The sequence below is a fragment of the Dendrobates tinctorius genome, unplaced genomic scaffold (genome assembly GCF_039654945.1).
Source record: "Dendrobates tinctorius isolate UK_male_01 unplaced genomic scaffold, ASM3965494v1 ptg000144l, whole genome shotgun sequence".
Classification (NCBI taxonomy): Eukaryota; Metazoa; Chordata; class Amphibia; order Anura; family Dendrobatidae; genus Dendrobates; species Dendrobates tinctorius.
In genome coordinates, this window is record NW_027361811.1 from 14,037,042 (window position 1) to 14,058,036 (window position 20,995).

The window sequence follows — 20,995 nt, forward strand, 5'->3', positions numbered from 1 at the left end:
AAAAGTGTCCACACAAAAAAATCTTGCATAGCCCTGATATAGCTGTAATCGTACTGACCCGCACATTGGATAAGGTAAAAGTGCGTAATAGTCCTAGATAATTCCTGAATTTCTCTTGATTTGTTCATCCTGGTTGCCAAATATTAGACTAAAGAGTGATGATAAAAAGTTCACCTCCTGCAAAAAAACAAGCCCCTAATATCTACCTGTCAATAGAAAATACGTTTTCCATGTCACTGTTGGCTCAAAGGAGCTGGAATAGCGACATTGCCCCCAAAAACGAATCCAGTAAAATCCATGCTCCCAAAGTCAAATGGTGCCTTCTAAGCACAGCAGCAGCGTGCCCAAACCACAGTTAACGTCGATAATAACGTCCAATTGGTTACCAGTATGAAACTGGTGGGGGTCTAACTCCTGTCTCACTCATTGGTCAGGAAATAGCTCCATTAGTGACCGTAATTAACTGACGTACGGATGGAACACCACCCCATCTGCTGTGTTGTCCATGTAGAGGATACTGCCCCGTTCAGGAGAATTTACTTTGGTGGTAAATTTTCTCCTAATTTCTTTTGTGAAAAATTGGAGGCTAAAACAACATTTTAGTGTTGGCAAACATTTTTAGTTTAATTTCGACGACCCAGGACTCTAAAACTTAGAAGCACCTGTGGGTTAAAAATATGCACCAAACCTAAATTAATTGATTGTGGGTATGTACTGTTTGAAACTGGGCCACTTGGGGGGGGGGGGGGGGGGGGGGGGGGGGGGTGTTTCTTTACTGTTCTTGCCCCTTGACTCCACAAGTGAAGTGCAAACCATCTCCGATAGACTTAATGCTCTGGAAACAAAATGGTGTTTCTTCCCATAGGAGCCCTAGTTTGTGACCACTGTGTTGCTGCGTTCCGGATAAAATTGCTTTACAGATTGTGGAATGTATTTTCTCCTATTGCGGCTTCTGAAAATGCAACATTTTAGTGAAAAGCAATTTAAATCTAATTTTCACTTCCCTATATTATAAACTCTTGTGAAGTGGGTCACATCATTGCTAGATATATTCCTTGCCACGTGTCGTTTCCGAAACTGCATCATTTGTGGGGGGTTCAGCTCTGCAAATGCGACATGACGGGCGCCCACTATCTAGGTGGAATCTGAGCTCATAAAGTCAAGTGACTCTCTTTGCCTTTTATGCCATGCAACTTGCCTAAACAGTAGACTTTGTCCGCATGTGCCAGTGTTCACTAGAAATTGTGTAAGGCATTTTTCGGTGCTTTTTCTCACAATACAACTGTTGAAAATGAAAAATTTGTAAGGCTAAAGTAACATTGTGGTTGTTGAATGTATTTCTTCATTAGTTTGCCGTAACATACCTGAATAGATAACAAGCTCCCTGGATGTGGTTTTCAAAACTTCAGGGGGTGTAATTTTTTAAATTCTATCACCATTGAAATACCCATGTCTGAATACCCCGTACGTCTGGCTTGTGTTAAAAAAAAATAAATGGAAAGCTTTTAACCCTTTTTATAATAATAATTTTCTTGAAATTATATATTTTATTACGCTATTAAGAAAGTGAAGGTGTTTGAAAAAAATCAGGTCGCTATAAAGTAGACATGTAGAAAATATTTCATCTGTGTCATGAGAATTCAGTTTTAAAATTGGGAAGGTTTCAACATTTTCTACAAATTTCGGATCTTTTTATAAGCGGACATCTTCCACAATCGTGAAGTACAAAGTGTCACGGGGAAAAATCATCCCAAAGTTATTAGAGTGACAGACTTGAAAAAATGGGCCTCTGCCAGAAAGGTGTAAGCTGCCCCCTTTTTTTTTTTTTTTTTTTTTTTTTTTGGAATATGCCATTTTCCCTGAAAAAATGAGTTTTTGTAAAACTACATCAGTGATGCAGGGCAGAAGTGCAATCACAGCTTATGAATACAGTCTTAGCCCCGATTCATCAAGACTGGTGATTTTTTTTTTTTTTTTTTTTTTTTTTTTTTTTTTCTTCTCTGGTGGTCAGAAGCTCCAGATTCATGAAGAGGTGCTCATGTCTTCATGAATCTGGAGCATCTGACGAATGGACTGTGGCTCAGTGTGCTACTCCGGAAATCGTTCTAGTGAGATTTCTGGAGTGCAGAACGCTACAGCTAGTCACCCTTTTAGGTGGACCTGAGAAACCATGCCAACGTTTTGCAACTTCTCAAAGCTTTAATTCCACTTTTTGATTTTGTGGAGTCAAGGTATTTGGGAGGTTGTAAAGTTCCTTCATTGTTTTGGCTGGGTAATGTTAGTTGTCAAATCCTCTTTAAACTTTTTATTTTATAAATGTGTGAACTTTGCTTGTAAGTAAAATGCAAAGCAGTGGAAACATACACCCCACAGAACATGGCGTTTGGCGACTGTTTCTGCGTTAAGTGATGGCAAATTCATGAGGCCCGTGTTTTTCACGAGCTTAGTAGGCCAATTGTAAGCGTATTGGATGCAGAGGGCTCTTCGTGCCAGATAGTCCTTAATTTGTCAAGCTCTGTGAAAAGACCACATTAAGGAAATTATATGCAGGCTTAGAAATGAGTTTTAAACAATCTCCTCTATGTGGCTGTAGCTAGAAAATAAAAAAGAAATGTGTAACACTTTCTACAGATCTGAGTTTTCGTCTTGGCAGTAGAATGAAAGGTCAACATTTCTTTCTCACAAGTTAATGCTGTCAACATTGTGTGGATTTATGAAAATTGGCTGAAGGTGTGGGTATTAGATGCCCAGTATCCCAGCTGCTGTTGTGATAAATTGTGTAATATGGCTTGGCTTAAAAATAATACTCATTTAATTTGTTTAATGATACTAGCATGAAAAAGCCAGCACGCCTGTCCTGAAATCAAGCACGCCAACTCCTCGTAGCGATGTACCGACTCCCGGCACAAGTGCTACATCAGGTCTTCGTCCGGGACTTGGCAAGCCTCCCTCCATGGACCCTCTGGTTAACCAAGCTGGTGAGAAGTCCCTTTTTTTTCTCCTCTGCTGTTTACATAGCATATTTTACGTACATAATACCCTATGAATCTTAAATCTGTTTTTCTCCCCTTTCCTCCCATCAAAGCGGGCTGATGAATAGCAGATGTTTGCACTCCATTTTCAGCAGCTGCACCACTTTCCGTCAGACTGTTTACACTTGGCTTTATTTTAATTCCGAATACTCCAATTTTCAGAAAGGCAGGCGGGAGATATCCATCTCCGTATTCTCAGTGTAATGCTGTTCTCGAACCCATAATTCCCAGTTCCAGTTGGTTAATATTTGCTATATGCATACAGCAAATGAACGCAGCGATTGTTGACTTTCGCAGGCAAGCCCTTTCATGTAAATCCTTGCAGAAACCTATTTTCCTTTTGTGAAGCGACTATTAAAATTCAGGAGTCTGGCCTAGAATAAGATTAATTCCAGATCTCTCAGCCTTTATCTTCCAGTTTTGGCACAGGCAAATATATTGTAAACAGAGAACAGGCAATGTAAAAGAGGGGTGAAATTCCATTACAGGAAAACGCAAGTCTGCAACCGAGACGACAAACCCGCAAAGTTTTGCTACGTTTTATTCGTTTGGTCCAGAAAGCGTGTGATATTGCAATTGTACGTGCACCCTTCCCTATGTCTGCTGTGTTTTCTTGTGGATTGACCTATAATAAGCACTTGGTTCTTTCATTTCAGCTGCTGGTTTGAGGACCCCATTAGCAGTTCCAGGTCCCTATGCTGCCCCATTTGGGATGGTACCTCATGCAGGAATGAATGGTGAACTTACCAGTCCAGGAGCCGCATATGCAAGTTTACACAATATGTCTCCACAGATGAGTGCAGCAGCTGCAGCCGCCGCCGTAGTGGCATATGGCAGGTCACCAATGGTGAGGGCAACATTTAACTTTAAAATGAACTAGTCTCAATGTCAATCTTTTTTTTTTTTTTTTTTTTTTTTCCTTACCTCATTGCATGCAAATTGGTTTTGTGATGCGTCTTTGACTGTATTGCCCTGACATGCTTTTTGGTAGGTATTTAGCACAGTAAATACACAAAGATATAGAAGAACTCAGCCTAATAATGAAGGATCTGTTGTATCGCTAGGCTTTTGTAATGGCTGCCTTTAGTGGCCTTCACTAGAGATGAGCGAATGGATTCGGCTTAGTGCTTATCCGACTAGCTGCATCGGGAACCCGGATACCTGGAGTGCTCCCGATCAGCTGTTCGGTGTCTCGGCTGTGTGACAGTCACAACACATGCATGTAGAGCCTGTTTGTTGGGCTCTCCATGCACGTGTTGTGACTGTCAGACAGCCGCCACAGATGCAGCTGCGGCGCCGAACAGCTGATCATGGGGTGCGCTCCAGGTATCTCTGGGTTCCCGATGCAGCTAGTCAGTAAGCGCTATAGCTATTCGGATAAGGCGTTATCTGACGCTTTTCACTCATCCCTAGTCATCACCCAAAAGCCAAGTATTAACTGCAATTTCCTCTTTTCTACTACAGGTTGGCTTTGACACTCCTCCTCACATGCGAGTGCCAGGAATGCCCCCAAGTCTAGCTGGAATCCCTGGAGGAAAGCCGTACGTATGTTTATTCACCCTAGCGACCTTTCATTCATGCTGAATAAAGCCCGGTATATTGATGTCAGCTAGTAATGGAACAAAAACATTTGACAGCAGTTTTTGTCTTAGCGCTCCTCAGTCCTGTCTGTGGCCCTAATGAGCGACTGTCTATCTCTACTTGCACACTAATAGACGTGTAGCTGCCATGCTAAAATCTTTTTGACAACTCCATCAGTTTGGAGTAATGTCTGTGCATGTTTCAGGGAATACTAGTGTTTACCTGCAAAACTGTGTGGACTGTATGCGCACATTTTCCATCCCAACTCTAAAACCCTCGGTGTATTCCAATGGCAGCATTGAGAATGACGTCTTAAAGGGGGGGGTACAGATGTTGCCTTCTGGTGACCTTGCTTAACCCTGCCGCATTGGTTTTCTTTTTTGGCTAGGCTCTGCCTTGTATTTCATGGATTTAGGCACATGCTCACTTGATTATTCTTTCCAAAAGTAACGCTAAGGCTGTGTGCCCACGTAAGCGTTTTTTCGCGTTTAAGCGTTTTTTTTTCCCTGCAAAAAAGCTTAACAAAAGCATACATTAAGCATCCCATTCTTATAATGCATTCTGCAATTTTTGTGCACATGATCTGTTTTTTTTTCCCACAAAAAACGCATCGCTGAATGAAACTCGACATGTTCATTAATTTTTGCGGAAAAAAACGCATTTCCAACTATAATCTAGGAGAATGTGGATGCTGCGGAAAAAACGCAAACACGTGCGAAAAAAAATGCGTTTTTCCTGGGAAGGAGTCCGGTTTTTAGTCAGGAATTTCTGCATACGTAGGTACATAGTTTCCAGTTTATAACAGTAAGGCTATCATGTTTTACCAACTTTTAGGCCTCATTCAACCGTCCTTGTTCCATGTATGTGTTTATAGTTTTTCACAGATACGCATGTACCCATTATAATCCGTAGTGCTAGTCACATGTCCGTGTTTTTCACAGACCGTGTTTGTGCAAAACAAATGGGGACATGTTTGCTTTTTTTCGGCAATACAGATGAGGGCCAATACAAGTCTGTGTCTGAAAAGCATACATAATCTGTGTATATGTCCTGTCCGTGCTTACTATTGCAAAGTATAGGAGAAGCTTTGTAATTTCTTTATCCATCAGTGAAACACACGGATGACACTCATGCTCAACACTGATGACATCAGTATCATTTTTTCAGATGTGTGAATGGTGCCTTAGATGAAGTCATGTAAGGTTAAAATACATCTATTTGCCTCTTCCACAAGTTGGGCCCTATTGCTTTTAGTGTATTGAAATCTAGAGGCCATGTGTACCCCAGTAGAGTGGGTAAGCTGGATATCCTAGAAGAATGCCCTTATGTAGTGTCACAGGTTACAAGTACAATAAGTGGAAGCCCAGATGTTGTTGCACTTATTTTGTCACAGAAGATGCATGTCAAATGACAATAGTCCTATGCTTATAGATTTGAACTTCTAATTGTTTTCCAAGCTTCAGGCCAAATCGGAAACTATATTTAATCATTTTTAAGTGTTTTCCTGCTTACTGCATAACGTCTGTCCACATGCAGTTATTACAGATCACATTGTAGTTCTGCAACCGAGGTGTTCCTTGCATCATTGTTTAATGTAATTTTGTCCCCTAGGGCTTACTCATTTCACGTTACTGCAGACGGCCAGATGCAGCCGGTCCCATTCCCTCCTGATGCTCTGATTGGCCCAGGAATCCCTCGGCACGCGCGGCAGATCAACACACTAAGTCACGGGGAAGTGGTTTGTGCAGTTACCATCAGCAACCCCACCAGACACGTGTACACCGGTGGAAAGGGATGTGTCAAGGTCTGGGACATTAGCCAACCTGGCAACAAAAGCCCTGTCTCTCAGCTGGACTGCTTGGTAAGTGGAGCAGGAACTTGTGTTCTAGGTAATGTCTCCTTGGAGACAGAACAAGGAAATGTGTTTTTTTTTTTTTTTTTTTGGTCTATCGCTTGTGTTGTCTTAAAGCCTCAAATACTGCCAAACAAATTCTCGAGGTTTTCTTGTACTGTTATTTTGGCAGAGGCCAAGTGTTTTTTTTTTTTTTTTTTTTTTATTATAACTTTTCCTCCTGTGATGTGTATTTTAGAAGTGCCCTTGGTTAATATTGCTTTTGACAACACTTCCTCTTAAAATGACCAGATTTGTTCCTGTGGCAAAGTGTAGTGTGCTTAGCAGTTTGTCACTACACGCTGGCGTGAGGATCCGGGTTGCTTAGGATCTCTTGGTTTCTTGTTCAGCTCCACCTCGGTACTACTTCATTGTATGATAGTTGAAAGAATGGACTCCCATGCCGTGTGGGCCGTGCCTCCGTCATCTCCGCTCTGTGTGTTTACTTTGCTTGTTTGCCAACTAGATGGTTGGAAATTGTTAGAGTACGGTTATGAAAAGCAATCTTAGGACTTGGCGTTGCTCTGAGTGTACACGTACAGGCTGCCTTTGTCATTTGTTTAATGGAATGTACCTGTGCAAATAGTGGTGCACTATTTATAACACTAGAATAGTAAGTAAAGTGTTTAACCACAGAAATAGTGGCCCACATGGGTGCTCTTATTTTCCCACAAGTTTACAGAAGCAGTGGTTTTACATGTGATCTTCTTATAAACACTCTGTTAGCATTTGCAGAATACCTAGGCAAAGTGCAAAACTCGTCATTTTAGATTCTTCCTGTTTTTCTATAGAATCGAGATAACTATATCAGGTCATGTAAATTACTTCCTGATGGATGCACACTGATTGTCGGAGGGGAAGCCAGCACGTTATCCATATGGGACCTGGCAGCTCCTACCCCACGTATAAAAGCCGAGCTCACATCATCTGCTCCCGCCTGCTATGCCCTGGCCATCAGCCCCGATTCCAAAGTCTGCTTCTCCTGCTGTAGTGATGGCAACATTGCCGTGTGGGACTTGCACAACCAGACCCTTGTAAGGTAAGTCCTACCATCTCCTATTAATATTGCAAGTAAGTTCTAGGTTTACTGGGGATAAAATCTAGTTCTAATATTGGTTCCTTCAGTTTGTCATCCGGACCATGGATGGCAGACTTCTTTGCACCGGTTTCTAAAGACTACATTCGAGCGTTGGGGTTCACAATAAGTACTTGGTTCCACTTTTTACATGTAGTTTTGTAACAAGCTGTTAATTGTAGCTGCTTTGTTGGTGCTCCGTGAATTCCATGATCACTTGTATTTATAACTGGCAACTGTACTTAAACCTACGATAAATGATATACACAGGAATATGCATGCATGTTGTTGCATTCTATCAGATTTTTGTGTGTATAGATTTGTTTTTTTCTTTAATGGTTAATGTCACAAAAGTGGTTTATTTTCAGATGTGTGCATGAAGATGTTTATTGCATGACTTAGGCTAGTCTCACACTAGCGTTTATGAGCGCAGCGACGGCCTGCGCACGGCCGCCGCTAAGCCCCGCCCCCTGCCTCGCCTCCGCTGGTAGCTCCGCCTACCGGCGCATGACTCTGCATGCGTCCTGCGTCCCCTATCTTTATCACTGGGGGCGCAGGCCGTGCGCAATATGCGTTTGGCGGCGCATGCGCCTTTTTGACGGTGCGCCAGCGCAACCAAAATGCAGCAGGTTGCGTTTGGCGCAGGTCGGCGCACCGTCAAAAGGACGCATGCGCCGCCAAACGCATATTGCGCACGGCCTGCGTCCCCAGTGATAAAGATAGGGGGACGCATGCAGAGTCATGCGCCGGTAGGCGGAGCTACCGGCGGAGGCGTGGCACGGGGCGGGGCTTAGCGGCGGCCGTGCGCAGGCCGTTGCTGTGCTCATAAACGCTAGTGAGAAAATAGCCTTACACAGCATCTAATCATGGGTGAAAAAATTCAGTGCTTTTTTTATTCTGCCATGTACTGCAGCATTTTGACCTACCATAGGTCTCTGGAATATGATAGGTCAAAACGTTGCAGTACATGGCAGAATAAAGAAGCTTTCATTTTTTTTTTTTTCACCCGTGATTAAATGCTGTCTATAGAATTCATCTGTTCTCTCGGCTTTCTTTCCTTGTTAATACCTTGTATGTACCGTAATATTGCGCTGCTACACAGGGATCTGCCGTAGTTGTCAGATTTTAGCCAAAGTAGTAAACCTCCTTTTAGTATTCTCTTTAAATAATGACCTCTCTTTTGATGGCTTTCCTGGAGGGTAATGTCATTTTTATTATGGAGAAATGCTGACATAACGTTCTTGGGAACTGACCTTTTGTATTTTATGTTCCATGACCCTGGCAGTTGGAATATCTTAATACCAGCAACGGATGCCAAAAGGGTTAAACAAGGCTTAGCAGGGATTTTTATTTAATTGCTCTTAGAGCTAGGTTGTATGTAGCTCACATCTTTTTGAATCCTATTAGGTTGGCAAACCTGCTTGTATAGGAGGCCAGCAAACTATTCTGTCTGGAATAAATCCATGAGGCTTTACAGGCTGTTTGGCAGGCACATGACAGATTTGGGACTCTGATAATTCTCCTCTCAACCTTCAGATGTAATTTTAAGCAAGCCCAGCCAGTGTCCTTTCCCTTATCCACCCGCCCCTCCTCTGAAATGCTATGGATCTGTTAACCACTTCTACATGTCTCTTACATGAAGAAAAGTGTGAGCTATAAAAAAACAACTTGGATAATGTGCTTTACCTCTATTGGTGTTCATTAATAAAGTTTAAAGGGGAAGTTCATCTTGAGCAGATTCGGTGTTCCCTGGAGATGGCATAAACTATGATAGAATTGTCCCTCTACAGGAGGTGAGCCATCACGCACCCCACTGGGGAGGTAGCTACACATGTGCTACTCTTCATTTGTTTGTAGATAGGAGAGGAACGATAAGTGCAGAGTACTTTAATTAGTATTGTTATTGTGCGTTAAAGCAATTCAATTTGTCTAGTCTTATACATAAGCTGCCATTTGCCCTCCAAAGGGGTAGTTACAAAGTTCCAAGAATTTCAGATTGTTCTTTGTTCTTTGATTGTACCAGAAATTGTGCCCTGATTTTGGAAATCGTTTGGTTCCTTTCTGTGCAGTATTATATTTAGGCAGTAGCCTTTTGAACTTGCTGTAATAATGCTAGCAGCTTGAACCTGTGGTTGTAGTTTAGATGTGTTCGCATGGGAGGGGTAGTGTTCCATTTCACTGGATTTACAAGAGATGATACATGTAGGGAAAGTCCAAAGCTAACAATGTAGCAATGTTTACCTTGACTACTGGCAAGGAAATCATTATTCAATCTTGTTTGTCTTATCAGGCAATTCCAGGGCCACACAGATGGAGCCAGCTGTATTGACATTTCTAATGATGGTACCAAGCTCTGGACTGGAGGTTTGGACAACACTGTGCGGTCCTGGGATCTACGTGAAGGCCGACAGCTCCAGCAACACGACTTCACTTCTCAGGTAGCTTGTTTATTCTTGGAGGTAGCTTTTGTTTCACCTACTTTTTGTTTGTTCTAGCCACATAAGCTTTAGCTTTACATGGCGTACAAACAATGCTTTGGGCACCTGCTCAAGTTTCTTGCGTTCATGTTGACCTCTCCAGTCTGTTTCTACAACCAGAGCAGGCCTTGTTTGTTTTACGTTCTGTTACTTGACATGCCATTGGCTTACTATAATTTACCTTACCACTCTGTTGTGGAAAGTTACATAAAAAATGTTAAAATTTCAACTAACAGCTGTTAACGGTATATCGCAAAGCGTATTTTCACAAGTGTATGACTTCTTAACTCGGGTCTAGTACCTGGAGCTCTTGGGGATTTAAATGAAACCTGTCAGGCAGGTGATTCATGCTGTCCAAGCCATAGGGAGCATGAATCTCCCCTTGGTTACATGATTGCAGCCAAGTATATTATGCTCTGAAATGCTCTTTTATTTCGGGGGAAAAAAACTTACTTTACGAATAATCTGGCCATAGACTATAGGAAAATGCTTACCTAATCTGGCTCTGGATGAAGACCGGTCGGTTACCTGCAAACTAGTTTGGCAGCCAAAACTTCCACAGTGTTTCATACAATGATATACCTGGCTGTAATCATGCAGCCAGGCTGCAATTCATGCTGCCTGTGGGTTTGGGCTGCGTGAATTGCCTAACAGAAAAAAAAACTATTCCATGTTTTTGTGTCGTTAGTTAGGTTGCTGTGGTTACAATTCATTTAATTTATTCTGAGCTGGGGAAATGCCCTCAACGTTGAAATTACAATACCTAGAATGTTGGGTACTGTAAACGATAGTTTAAAATTTTTTTTTACGTCTCACCTTACCGTGTATACTCGGGTATAAGCCGAGGCACTTAATTCTCCCACGGAAAACTGGGTAAGCTCATTTACTCGAGTATAAGCCGGGTATGCATTGTCCCCTCATCCCTGTCCTGGTATGCGTGCCCCCCTCAAATTGCTGTCCTGGTATGCGTGCCCCCCCCCCCAAATTGCTGTCCTGGTATGCGTGCCCCCCCCCCCAAATTGCTGTCCTGGTATGCGTGCCCCCCCCCCCCCCCCCAAATTGCTGTCCTGGTATGCATGGCTTCACCCCCCCCATCGCTGTTCTGGTATGTGTGGCTCCCCCCCCAATCGCTGTCCTGGTATGCGTGTCTCCCCCCCAATCGCTGTCCTGGTATGCGTGGCTCCCCCCCAATCGCTGTCCTGGTATGCGTGGCTCCCCCCCCATCGCTGTCCTGGTATGCGTGGCTCCCCCCCCCCCCCCCCATCGCTGTCCTGGTATGCGTGGCTCCCCCCCCCATCGCTGTCCTGGTATGCGTGGCTCCCCCCCCCCCCCATCGCTGTCCTGGTATGCGTGGCTCCCCCCCCCCCATCGCTGTCCTGGTATGTGTGGCTCCCCCCCCCCATCGCTGTCCTGGTATGCGTGCCCCCCCCCCCCCCCCCCATCGCTGTCCTGGTGTGCGTGGCTCCCCCCCCCCATCACTGTCCTGGTGTGCGTGGCTCCCCCCCAATTGCTGTTCTGGTATGTGTGCCAACCCCCCCCCCTCATCGCTGTCCTGGTGTGCGTGGCTCCCCCCCAATTGCTGTTCTGGTATGTGTGCCAACCCCCCCCCCCCCCCCCCCCCTCATCGCTGTCCTGGTATGCGTGGCTTCCCCCTATCACATTCCAAGTGCAGTGAAATTCTGGAAAAAAAAAAAAAAGACAAACCCACAATTCTGACTTCCTTTTTTGGGAGTTGTTTTTACGGTGTAAATTTTTTGGGGTAAAAATCACCATGCAATATGACTCTCCTCATCACTAAGACTACGGCGATGGCAAACATGTCCACAAGCATGTTTTGTTTATTTTAGCGTTAAAAAAAAAAATCTGAAGCTTGCAAAATGAAAAAAAAAAAAAGTTGCCATTTTTCAAGAGCCGGAACATTATTTTTCGTCCGATGGACCTGTATAGTGGCTTGTTTTTTGCAAGGCAAGACATTTTTTTTTTTTTTTTTTTTTTTTTTTTTTTTTTTTTGGTAGTCAAGTACCAATTTTGGATAGATGTGACTTTTTAATTGTATTTTACAGCATTTTTTGGGGGGGAACTGTGGCTGCAAAAGTCATTTTGGCGTTTTTGAAATTTCAGTGTACAGTGTTTACCGATAGGCTTAATTGTTCTATTTTAATAGGTCAGACTTTTCTGAACGCGGTGACATCAAATGTTTATTGAAGATTGCTTGTGCTATATGCAGTGATGCTTCAGCTTTGCTGCATATGGTAGAAAACAGTCTCCTTTAAAGTTCTGCCACAGGCATCACGGATGCTCCGATGGGTGGAAATAAGGAGACTCTCGCTCATGGGTGCGAGTTAAATGCCGCTGTCATATTGACAGCCGCATTTAATCAGGTAACAATCGCCTGTTAGCGGCAAGTCCGGAATGTCGTGAAAGGTTTTAAAAAAATAAAATAAAATAAATAAATAAAAAAAAAATGTATGTATGTGTGTCATATCCCTCTTGAGAAAGCTGCCTGAGACGCCGCGAAACGCGCGTCGGGGGTGGTACAGCCTCTCCCCTCTCCTCCATTCCTGGTGAGTGCCCCTTGGGGTTCTGTTCTTTCCCCTTTTTTTTCGCCGCTTTTTATTGCGGTTTGTTTCATTATAACGATGCCCCTTACTTATGTCTAGTTCAGGCCATTGTGCTTGGGGGTTACAATCTCTTACTGTGGGAATTTTTTGCACTTCCCTGGGACATGGCCTGGGAATTTTTTCCATCTATTTGGAGGTTTGGGGTACTATATGTGGATACTATCTGTTTTTGTCCATAATTGCACATTATTATACATATATGTTTTTTGTAGTACTTTACTTGAATAAAATTGAATATAATTTTTATATTGCTTGCTGTGTTTTCTCCTTATATTTATTTCATTGTTTGAGTTTATGCATCTTTTTGGCCTTGGAGGATAGTTTTTTCTTTCCTCCATACGCCATATAATGACTCAAGGGTTTTTGTTTTCATGTATGTGTGTGTGTGTAATACTCCGGTGAGCAGTGGGCATGAATTAAACATTAAAATTTGCTGAATTCTGAGTTGGCAAAACAGTGCGGTTGCTAAAGAGTAGGGCCTCATCTGATTACCATCTGTGGGCTGTATTATAGGAATTTCATTTTTTTTGTGCTTTACTTGTGTATAGCACCATTAACTAAACAGATATTATCATTACTTTCCCCATTGTGGCTCACAATGTAAATTCCCTATCAGTTTGTCTTTGTGTAGGAGGAAACAAAATTACTCGACGGAAACACACAAACAAGGGGAGAACATACTTTTGGAGATGTTGTCCTTGAGATTTGAACCCAGCGCTGCAAGGCAGCAATGCTAACCTTTGAGCCACCATGCTGCTCACTTATTGTGATACATCCAGTAACAGTTTGTCCTTTGGGACTTAAAGAGGTGATTTAACCGTCTTGATGCTTTTGCATACTTTCTAGATCTTCTCTCTTGGGTACTGTCCAACTGGTGAATGGCTTGCAGTAGGAATGGAGAGTAGTAACGTGGAGGTTCTACATGTTAATAAGCCTGACAAATATCAGCTACACCTTCACGAGAGCTGTGTGTTGTCCTTAAAGTTTGCCTATTGTGGTAAGTAGATTAAGACATATTGTGTTTAAAATACTTCACTTTTTGAGACAAAATTCTAGATTAAAAACTAGCTCAATCCTTCAGATCAGTGAAAATAACTTTTGTAAGGCAGGTGGGATGGGGTTGGTTTCAGTAGCTGATTAAGTTTGGGCATCGCCTTGGCAATAGCGCCAGCCATCAGCGGATGGAATGCGGTCATCTTTAAGGTCTGATGGGGAACACTGTGACATTGTCCCCTTCTGGCTAGTCTCTCTAAACTGGAGCTCAAGGCTAGACTGACTAAAATGCAGCTATGCTATAAAAAGTCAGACCACAGTGAATGTGTGCTGAAAGCTGCAAACACCCCCAAGTTTAATGTTAGCAAGTTATTTTATTAGTGCCTTGGACAATCCTGTGCCAAGCTTGTGTTGGAGATCATCCAACACTTTTCTTTTCCTTAGTGTGAGGTTGGGTGGCTAACCAATGCTGTGTAATACATTTTTAGGCAAGATTTATGCTGTCGCACGCAGCCGGACTTTGAAAACTGCCAGATTTTCATTACTTTATAGACTGCTGGTATAGGAAAGTTGTAAACATTCCCGTATGACTTGATGGGCATTCAAGTATGAAAATTGTAGTCAGCTTCCAGACCGGCATCACACAGGTACAGGTGTGCCCGTCTGCAAAAATGCAATTTTTTTTTTTGCAGAGGTTGCTGAATGCTAAATATTGGTGGGCGACTAGCTACAATGAAAATCCCTGGCTTTTCCTGATAGTTTTTCAGATTAACAGAAGTGTGCTTAAAGTGCTGCTTTGAGAAAAAGAAATCTAAATTCTATCTTTGAAATTCTGCAATAAATATGTGTGATTTTTCCTTATTTGTAGTGACTTATTGTTACTTTGGCACAGGTAAATGGTTTGTGAGTACAGGGAAAGACAACCTTCTTAATGCCTGGAGAACTCCGTATGGAGCCAGTATATTCCAGGTGAGTATTTACATTTAGGCTATGTTCCCACTAAGGTTATTTGGTGAGTTTTTGATATACAGATTTTCTGCACTTATTAAGTTAATTATAGGTTTTGATTTTTGTTGTTTTGTGTATTTCTACATGCATTTATGTCACAATTTTTGTCACTTTGGTACATTATGCTTTTTATAAAGCCACTTTTATTTTTGATGCTTCCCGGCATTTGGCTTTGGCAACACTGATAGTCATGTGGATTACAATATTTTTTAATGCATTTCCAAAACTGGGACACACTTAACTACAAAAACTTTTTTTACCTGCAGAATTTCTGCATAAAATACAATTCTATGGAAAAACCCACAAGTTTTTAGAATTGTGAATTAATCAGTTAATAATCTTCCCACAGTCCAAAGAATCCTCTTCTGTGCTGAGCTGTGACATCTCTGTGGATGACAAATACATTGTCACTGGATCAGGGGACAAGAAAGCTACAGTCTATGAAGTTATCTACTGAAAGTGAACGGATGCCATATTTTTCGAAAGACTATCCGGGCCAAAATCTGCTGGTTTGTGTAGAAGTAGGAAGACTGTTCTAACTGAAAAGAATTGGATTTTAACATGGATTTTAAACTCTACCTGTGCATCCAAACAGACATATATCCATATATATTGTGGGTTCAGTAAGCTTGGAACAAACTGAATTCAAGAGAAGATGGACATCAAATGTCTTAATGTGTCTGCTGATTTTTTTTTTTTTTTTTTTTTGGTGACTCGTGCTGAGGCTCAGAGATCCTGAAGATAGTTGACTTACCAGATTCTTGAAATACAAGCTCCTAAATATTGTTGTCCATTTCTTTACTTTTTTATTGTATTTTTTTGTTGAAGGTTTTTGTATAAAATGTAAATATATTTGTTTTTCCTACAGTAAAGGCTTTAGTACCAACAGCATTTTTTATTGTCAAATATGTAAATTGATACCCATGGTGTATATAGGATTTGTAATTATTTGGTCAGGTTGGCAAGGTCTCTTACTTTTGGTACACTGTAGTAGGTATAGTGAACTTGTAAATGTTGTAAAGCGCAGCTGCAATGACTTGTCATCTGGGTACTAGGCTGCTAGTTTAATAACCTATAGCTTATATCTCATATCCTTTTTTTATTTGTTTGTTTTTCTCCTATCTCGATCTGCTTGTAACTTCATAACTTTACCTATGATGGGGGTCTTCCTGTTAACTGACATTCAGAACACAATTTTTTGCACAAAACTGAGAACCCGAAACTTAGACTGGGAACGGACCAGTGTATTCAACGGTCTATGTACAGAGAGAAATCGCCAAACTGCAGACCTACAGCATTTGTGACAACGAAATGCTTCATTTATGGGTAGCATCTGTGTTCAGTGCAGACAAATTTTTACATTATTGAAATGGTGTACACTGTTTAATACTGATCATATTCTATGTAGATAAGAAGGGGATGAGATGGAGTGGGCACGAACAGAGGAGGGCCCCTGTGCAAGAATAATATAAGGGCCCTTTGCAGTGGAACAGCTCATCATACTGCAAAATCCCACCTGCTTTGGAGGTGGAACTGGGCCCCGCTGTCTCTTGGGCTCCTGTGCGGCTGCACACGTTTAAACAATGGGGAGGAATAGCAGCTAGAGGCAGAGCTTCTCCTCCCCTTTAATTTACATAAGAAATGACCGTTGATGAGGTTTTCTCTTGGTAATGTAGTAATCCGTATTCACTGAAGACAGATCTTACCTGTGGTTTTGAAAATGGTCAGTCTTTGAGTAGAAAGTAGCAGATTTCTTTGATAACATATTATGAAACCTCACTTTTTTCATGTGTACTGTTTGGTTTTATGAAATAAACAGTTAATGTTTTAATTAAGTACAGATGGGGAGACCTGGTCAAGTCAATTCCCATCCATATGTGGACCATGAAATATACCTGTCTGAGCCCTGCCTTAAGGCCGGGGTCACACTTGCGAGAAACTCACACGAGTCTCGTGTCTCAATACCCAGCACTGCCGCCGGCACTTGGACAGGAGCGCTCAGCTGCATAGAAATACATACTCCGGTCCCTAGTGCCGGCGGCAGTGCCGGATATTGACACGAGACTTGTGCGAGTTTCTCGCAAGTGTGACCCCGGCCTAAGAGTCCGTTTGTGTACATACACAAATACATTTGTAAGATTGGAAATGTACACTTTTTTATATTCTTGATGTTGACTGCTTAGATGGGTGCATTTATTTAGTGACCTCTCAAAGCTCTGGTTCATATTTAGCTTGATGTTTTAGCTGGCTGTTTAAGCCTAAAGTACATTCTCGACCTTCTCTATGGTATGATATAAACTAGTGTTCATGCTTTTATAGAGATGTCATGCAGAACATTGTGTTCTGTTCCTCTAGTCTACAACGCAGAACCGGAACCTACACCCGTTCTATACCATATTTCATTCATAGATTGCCACCTGCAGATCTTGGAATATATACTTTAAGGCTACGTCCACACATGCCAGAATATCTAAGACTCTCGCATGTAGTTTTGCTACATTGTAGCCTCTAGGCTAGAGATATGTGAAAACAGTGGTTGTGTTGCTGGCACAACATTGGTTGTATTCTTGCTGAAGAAAAGCACCCTATTTAGTGGTCAATACGCCTGGTACCTTTTCTGCTTCCATTGAGTTAGAATGAATCATTCAATGGTTTTAAAGGTTAACTTTTATGTTAATGAAGTATAAACTTCATTATTATGTCCGAATAAACTTTTATACACTGTATACTTTTTATTTTCTGTTTTTTTTTGTATACATCAGTAAGGCTGGTTTCACACTTGCGTTTTTTTGCGCAAAAACGCATGCGTTTTTTTCCTATACTTTACATGGGTGCGCATACACATGCGTTTGTACGCGCATGCGGTTTTTGTAGTGTGCGCTCGGGCGCACAAAATGCATCCTGTTGCTTTTTTTTTTTTGTGCGTCCGACTTGTCCCATAAAAACGCATGCGCACGCAATGTGGTTTTTTTTTCACCCAAACGCCCATTATAGTCTATGGGTGCGCTGACAGCGCACGTCAGCGCAAACAACGCACACAAACGCATGATGCGTTTTTTATGTGCGTCTGCACAGCGCACGGTGCGCAGCGCAAAAAAACGCAAGTGTGAAAATAGGCTAAGATTGATATTTCATGTTCTGCTTTTCAGCTTTCACCAGAATATTTTGACAGAAGTTTCCAAGCGAAAGAGTAGAACATTGAAAAGTTAAGAATATATGTATTCTGAACTTTAATATAATTTATTATGGTTTTTCTGCATTTTCCGTAAAAACACCAGCAAATTGAGTGTTCTTTACAAAAGTTGCGTAAAACACAAAAATTGTACATTGCAGCCAAAAACCGTTTTCAGATGTTGTAAGAAGACCATATTTTACATCTGCTTTATAGCCACAATAACTAGACTTCCCACAGTTCTCCTGAACCAAACCAGGATCACAAGAAAATATATAGCAATTATAACTGATCTATAGAGTGTTAAATGGTATTCCTGTATAGACCTATTGTTAAAGAAGCACGCCTAAGAAATTTTTTGTCTAAAACCTATATAATTGTGTATGTATGGGGGAGCCACTGCGCATGACAAACTCCGCTTACAAAGGACTTTCAGAACAGCAGAGAGAATTATAGGCTCCCCCCTGCCTAAAATCCAGGATCTTTATGATAAGAGTATTCGATCCCACGCATTGAAAATTTCATCCGATCCCTCTCACCCGGGACACTCCTCATTCCAACTACTCCCTTCAGGACGTCGCTTCAGAGTCCCCAAATGCAGTACCAACCGCCATATGAACAGCTTCTATCCACTCTCTGTTCAACAATTAAATCGTCATGTGTAGACTATATACTGTATCTGTCTTGTTAGATGTTACTTGTTGTATCTGTTATATATTATGTTGCCTCTTTGCCACAAAGAATTCCTTGTATATATGTAATATGTACTTGGCGATAATAAATTTGATTGATTGATGTAATGTAGTGCAAGTGCAATAAAATAGTTACCGATTGCAGTCTTCCCCTATTTCCAGCCTGGCTCCGGTCCTCTTCTCACACATGTGACTTCTATTGCAACCTTTCTGTTGGGCTTCATACAACCCCTGGCAAAAAATATGGAATCACCGGCCTTGGAGGATGTTCATTCAGTTGTTTAATTTTGTAGAAAAAAAGCAGATCACAGACAGGGCACTAAACTAAAGTAATTTCAAATGGCAACTTTCTGGCTTTAAGAAACACTAAAAGATATCAAGAACAAAAAAAGTGGTAGTCAGTAATGGTTACTTTTTTTAATCAAGCATAAGGGAAAAATTATGGAATCACTTTCTGAGGGAAAAAATTAAGGAATCACCTTGTAAATTTTCGTTCCCAAAACTAACACCTGCATCAAATTAGATCTGCTCGTTAGTCTGCATCTGAAAAGGAGTGATCACACTTTGGAGAGCTGTTGCACCAAGTGGACTGACCTGAATCATGGCTCCAACACGAGAAATGTCAATTTAAACAAAGGAGAGGATTATCAAACTCTTAGAGGGTAAATCACTCAATGTTGCAAAAGATGTTGGTTGTTCAGTCAGCTGTGTCTAAAATCTGGACCAAATACAAACAACATGGGAAGGTTGTTAAACATACTGGTAGACCAAGGAAGACATCAGTGTCAAGACCAGAAACTTAAAGCAATATGTCTCCAAAACAGGAAATGCACAACAAAGCAAATGAACGAATGGGTGGAAACTGGAGTCAATGCCTGTGACCGAACTGTAAGAAACCGCCTAAAGAAAATGAGATTTACATACAGAAAAGCTAAATAAAAGCCATCATTAACACCTAAACAGGAAAAAAACAAGGTTACAATGGGCTAAGGAAAAGCAATCGTGGACTGTGGATGACTAGATAAGTCATACTCGGTGATGAATCGTGAATCTGCATTGGGCAAGGTGATGATACTGGAACTCTAGTTTGGTGCCGTTCCAATGAGAATTATAAAGATGACGTTCTCTTCAGGCAATGCAAATTTTCAGAGTCATTGATATGGAGCTGCATATCAGGTAAAGGCACTGGTAAGATGACTGTCATTACATCTTCAATAAATACACAAATTTATGTTGATGTTTTGGACACTTTTCTTATCCCATCAATTGAAAGAATGTTTGGTGGTGATTTAATCATTTTCCAAGATGATAATGCATCCTGCCATAGAGCAAAAACTGTGAAAACATTCCTTGAAAAAAGACACACAAGGTCAATGTCATGGACTGCAAATAGTCCAGATCTCAATCCAATTGAAAATCTTTGGTGGAAGTTGAAGAAAATGGTCCATGACAAGGCTCCAACCTGCAAAGCTCATCTGGCAACAGCAATCTGAGAAAGTTGGAGCCGGATTGATGAAGAGTACTGTTTGACACTCATTAAGTCCATGCCTCAGAGACTGCAAGCTGTTATAAAAGCCAGAGGTGGTGCAACAAAATACTAGTGATGTGTTGGAGTCTGTTTTTCCTGATTCCATAATTTTTTCCCTCAGAATTGAATGACTCCATAATTTTTCCGCTATGCTTGGTTTAAAAAAGTAACCAGTACTGACTATCTCACATTTTTTTGTTCTTTTCTTTTAGTGTTTCATAAAGCCAGAAAGTTGCCATTTGAATGGACTGTAACTTTTTAGAAAAAAAGCAGATCACAGACATGGCACAAAACTAAACAACGGAATGAACATGCTCCTAGGCCGGTGATTCCATAACTTTTGCCAGGGTTTGTATATAATCAAGAAGTTGCTTTTATAATGCTAGTCTATGAATCCTAATTTTGGATAGGCTTGCAAGGTAAAAAGCGACTTCCAGTTAACACACAATCCCCAGTGTGATTCAGCAAATCTTGAATTCCAGTCTCATGAGTGAGAAGAGGACTAGAGCGCTGCTGGAAACCGGGGAAGATGGCAATCTGTAAGTATTTTGCTGCACTTATACTACATTACATACATGTTTAGGCCAGGATTAGCAATTAAATTCTTTGGTGTTCAAGTTTCAGACTGCAGTTCATCAAGCACCCAACAGCAGTAATGGACCTCTTTATGGCAACCAAGCACTTTGTGAATTTATACTAGGGATTGACATTTCAAGATGACTTGCCTACAACACTGCCTTTTGTTATTTAGTTCTGCTCTGTCCACACTATAATAAGATTTTGCTTTATTTACGTAGAACGCTTGTGTTCATGATCCTAAGGGTGTGTGCACACGTTGCGGATTCGACCTTGCGGGTCCGCAGTAGTTTCTGCTGCGGTGTACAGTACCATTAAAGGCAATGCAAAATGAAAAACGCAGTGCCCA

The 20,995-nt window shown here is 41.5% G+C and overlaps 1 protein-coding gene across 13 annotated transcripts in view; it reads left to right on the forward strand.

Annotated features, from left to right (window-relative positions):
- TLE1 (TLE family member 1, transcriptional corepressor) overlaps positions 1 to 17,404 on the forward strand; it is a 56,464-nt gene extending 39,060 nt beyond the window's left edge. For all 13 annotated transcript variants that reach the window (XM_073546035.1, XM_073546046.1, XM_073546037.1 and 10 more), the window contains 9 exons: positions 2,834 to 2,978; positions 3,689 to 3,879; positions 4,497 to 4,573; positions 6,225 to 6,474; positions 7,296 to 7,543; positions 9,870 to 10,017; positions 13,524 to 13,674; positions 14,563 to 14,639; positions 15,028 to 17,404. In XM_073546035.1, coding sequence (XP_073402136.1) covers positions 2,834 to 2,978; positions 3,689 to 3,879; positions 4,497 to 4,573; positions 6,225 to 6,474; positions 7,296 to 7,543; positions 9,870 to 10,017; positions 13,524 to 13,674; positions 14,563 to 14,639; positions 15,028 to 15,135 — 1,395 coding nt within the window. In that variant the 3' untranslated portion in view covers positions 15,136 to 17,404. The remainder of the gene's footprint in view (positions 1 to 2,833; positions 2,979 to 3,688; positions 3,880 to 4,496; positions 4,574 to 6,224; positions 6,475 to 7,295; positions 7,544 to 9,869; positions 10,018 to 13,523; positions 13,675 to 14,562; positions 14,640 to 15,027) is intronic.
- The last annotated feature ends 3,591 nt before the right edge of the window (positions 17,405 to 20,995 follow it).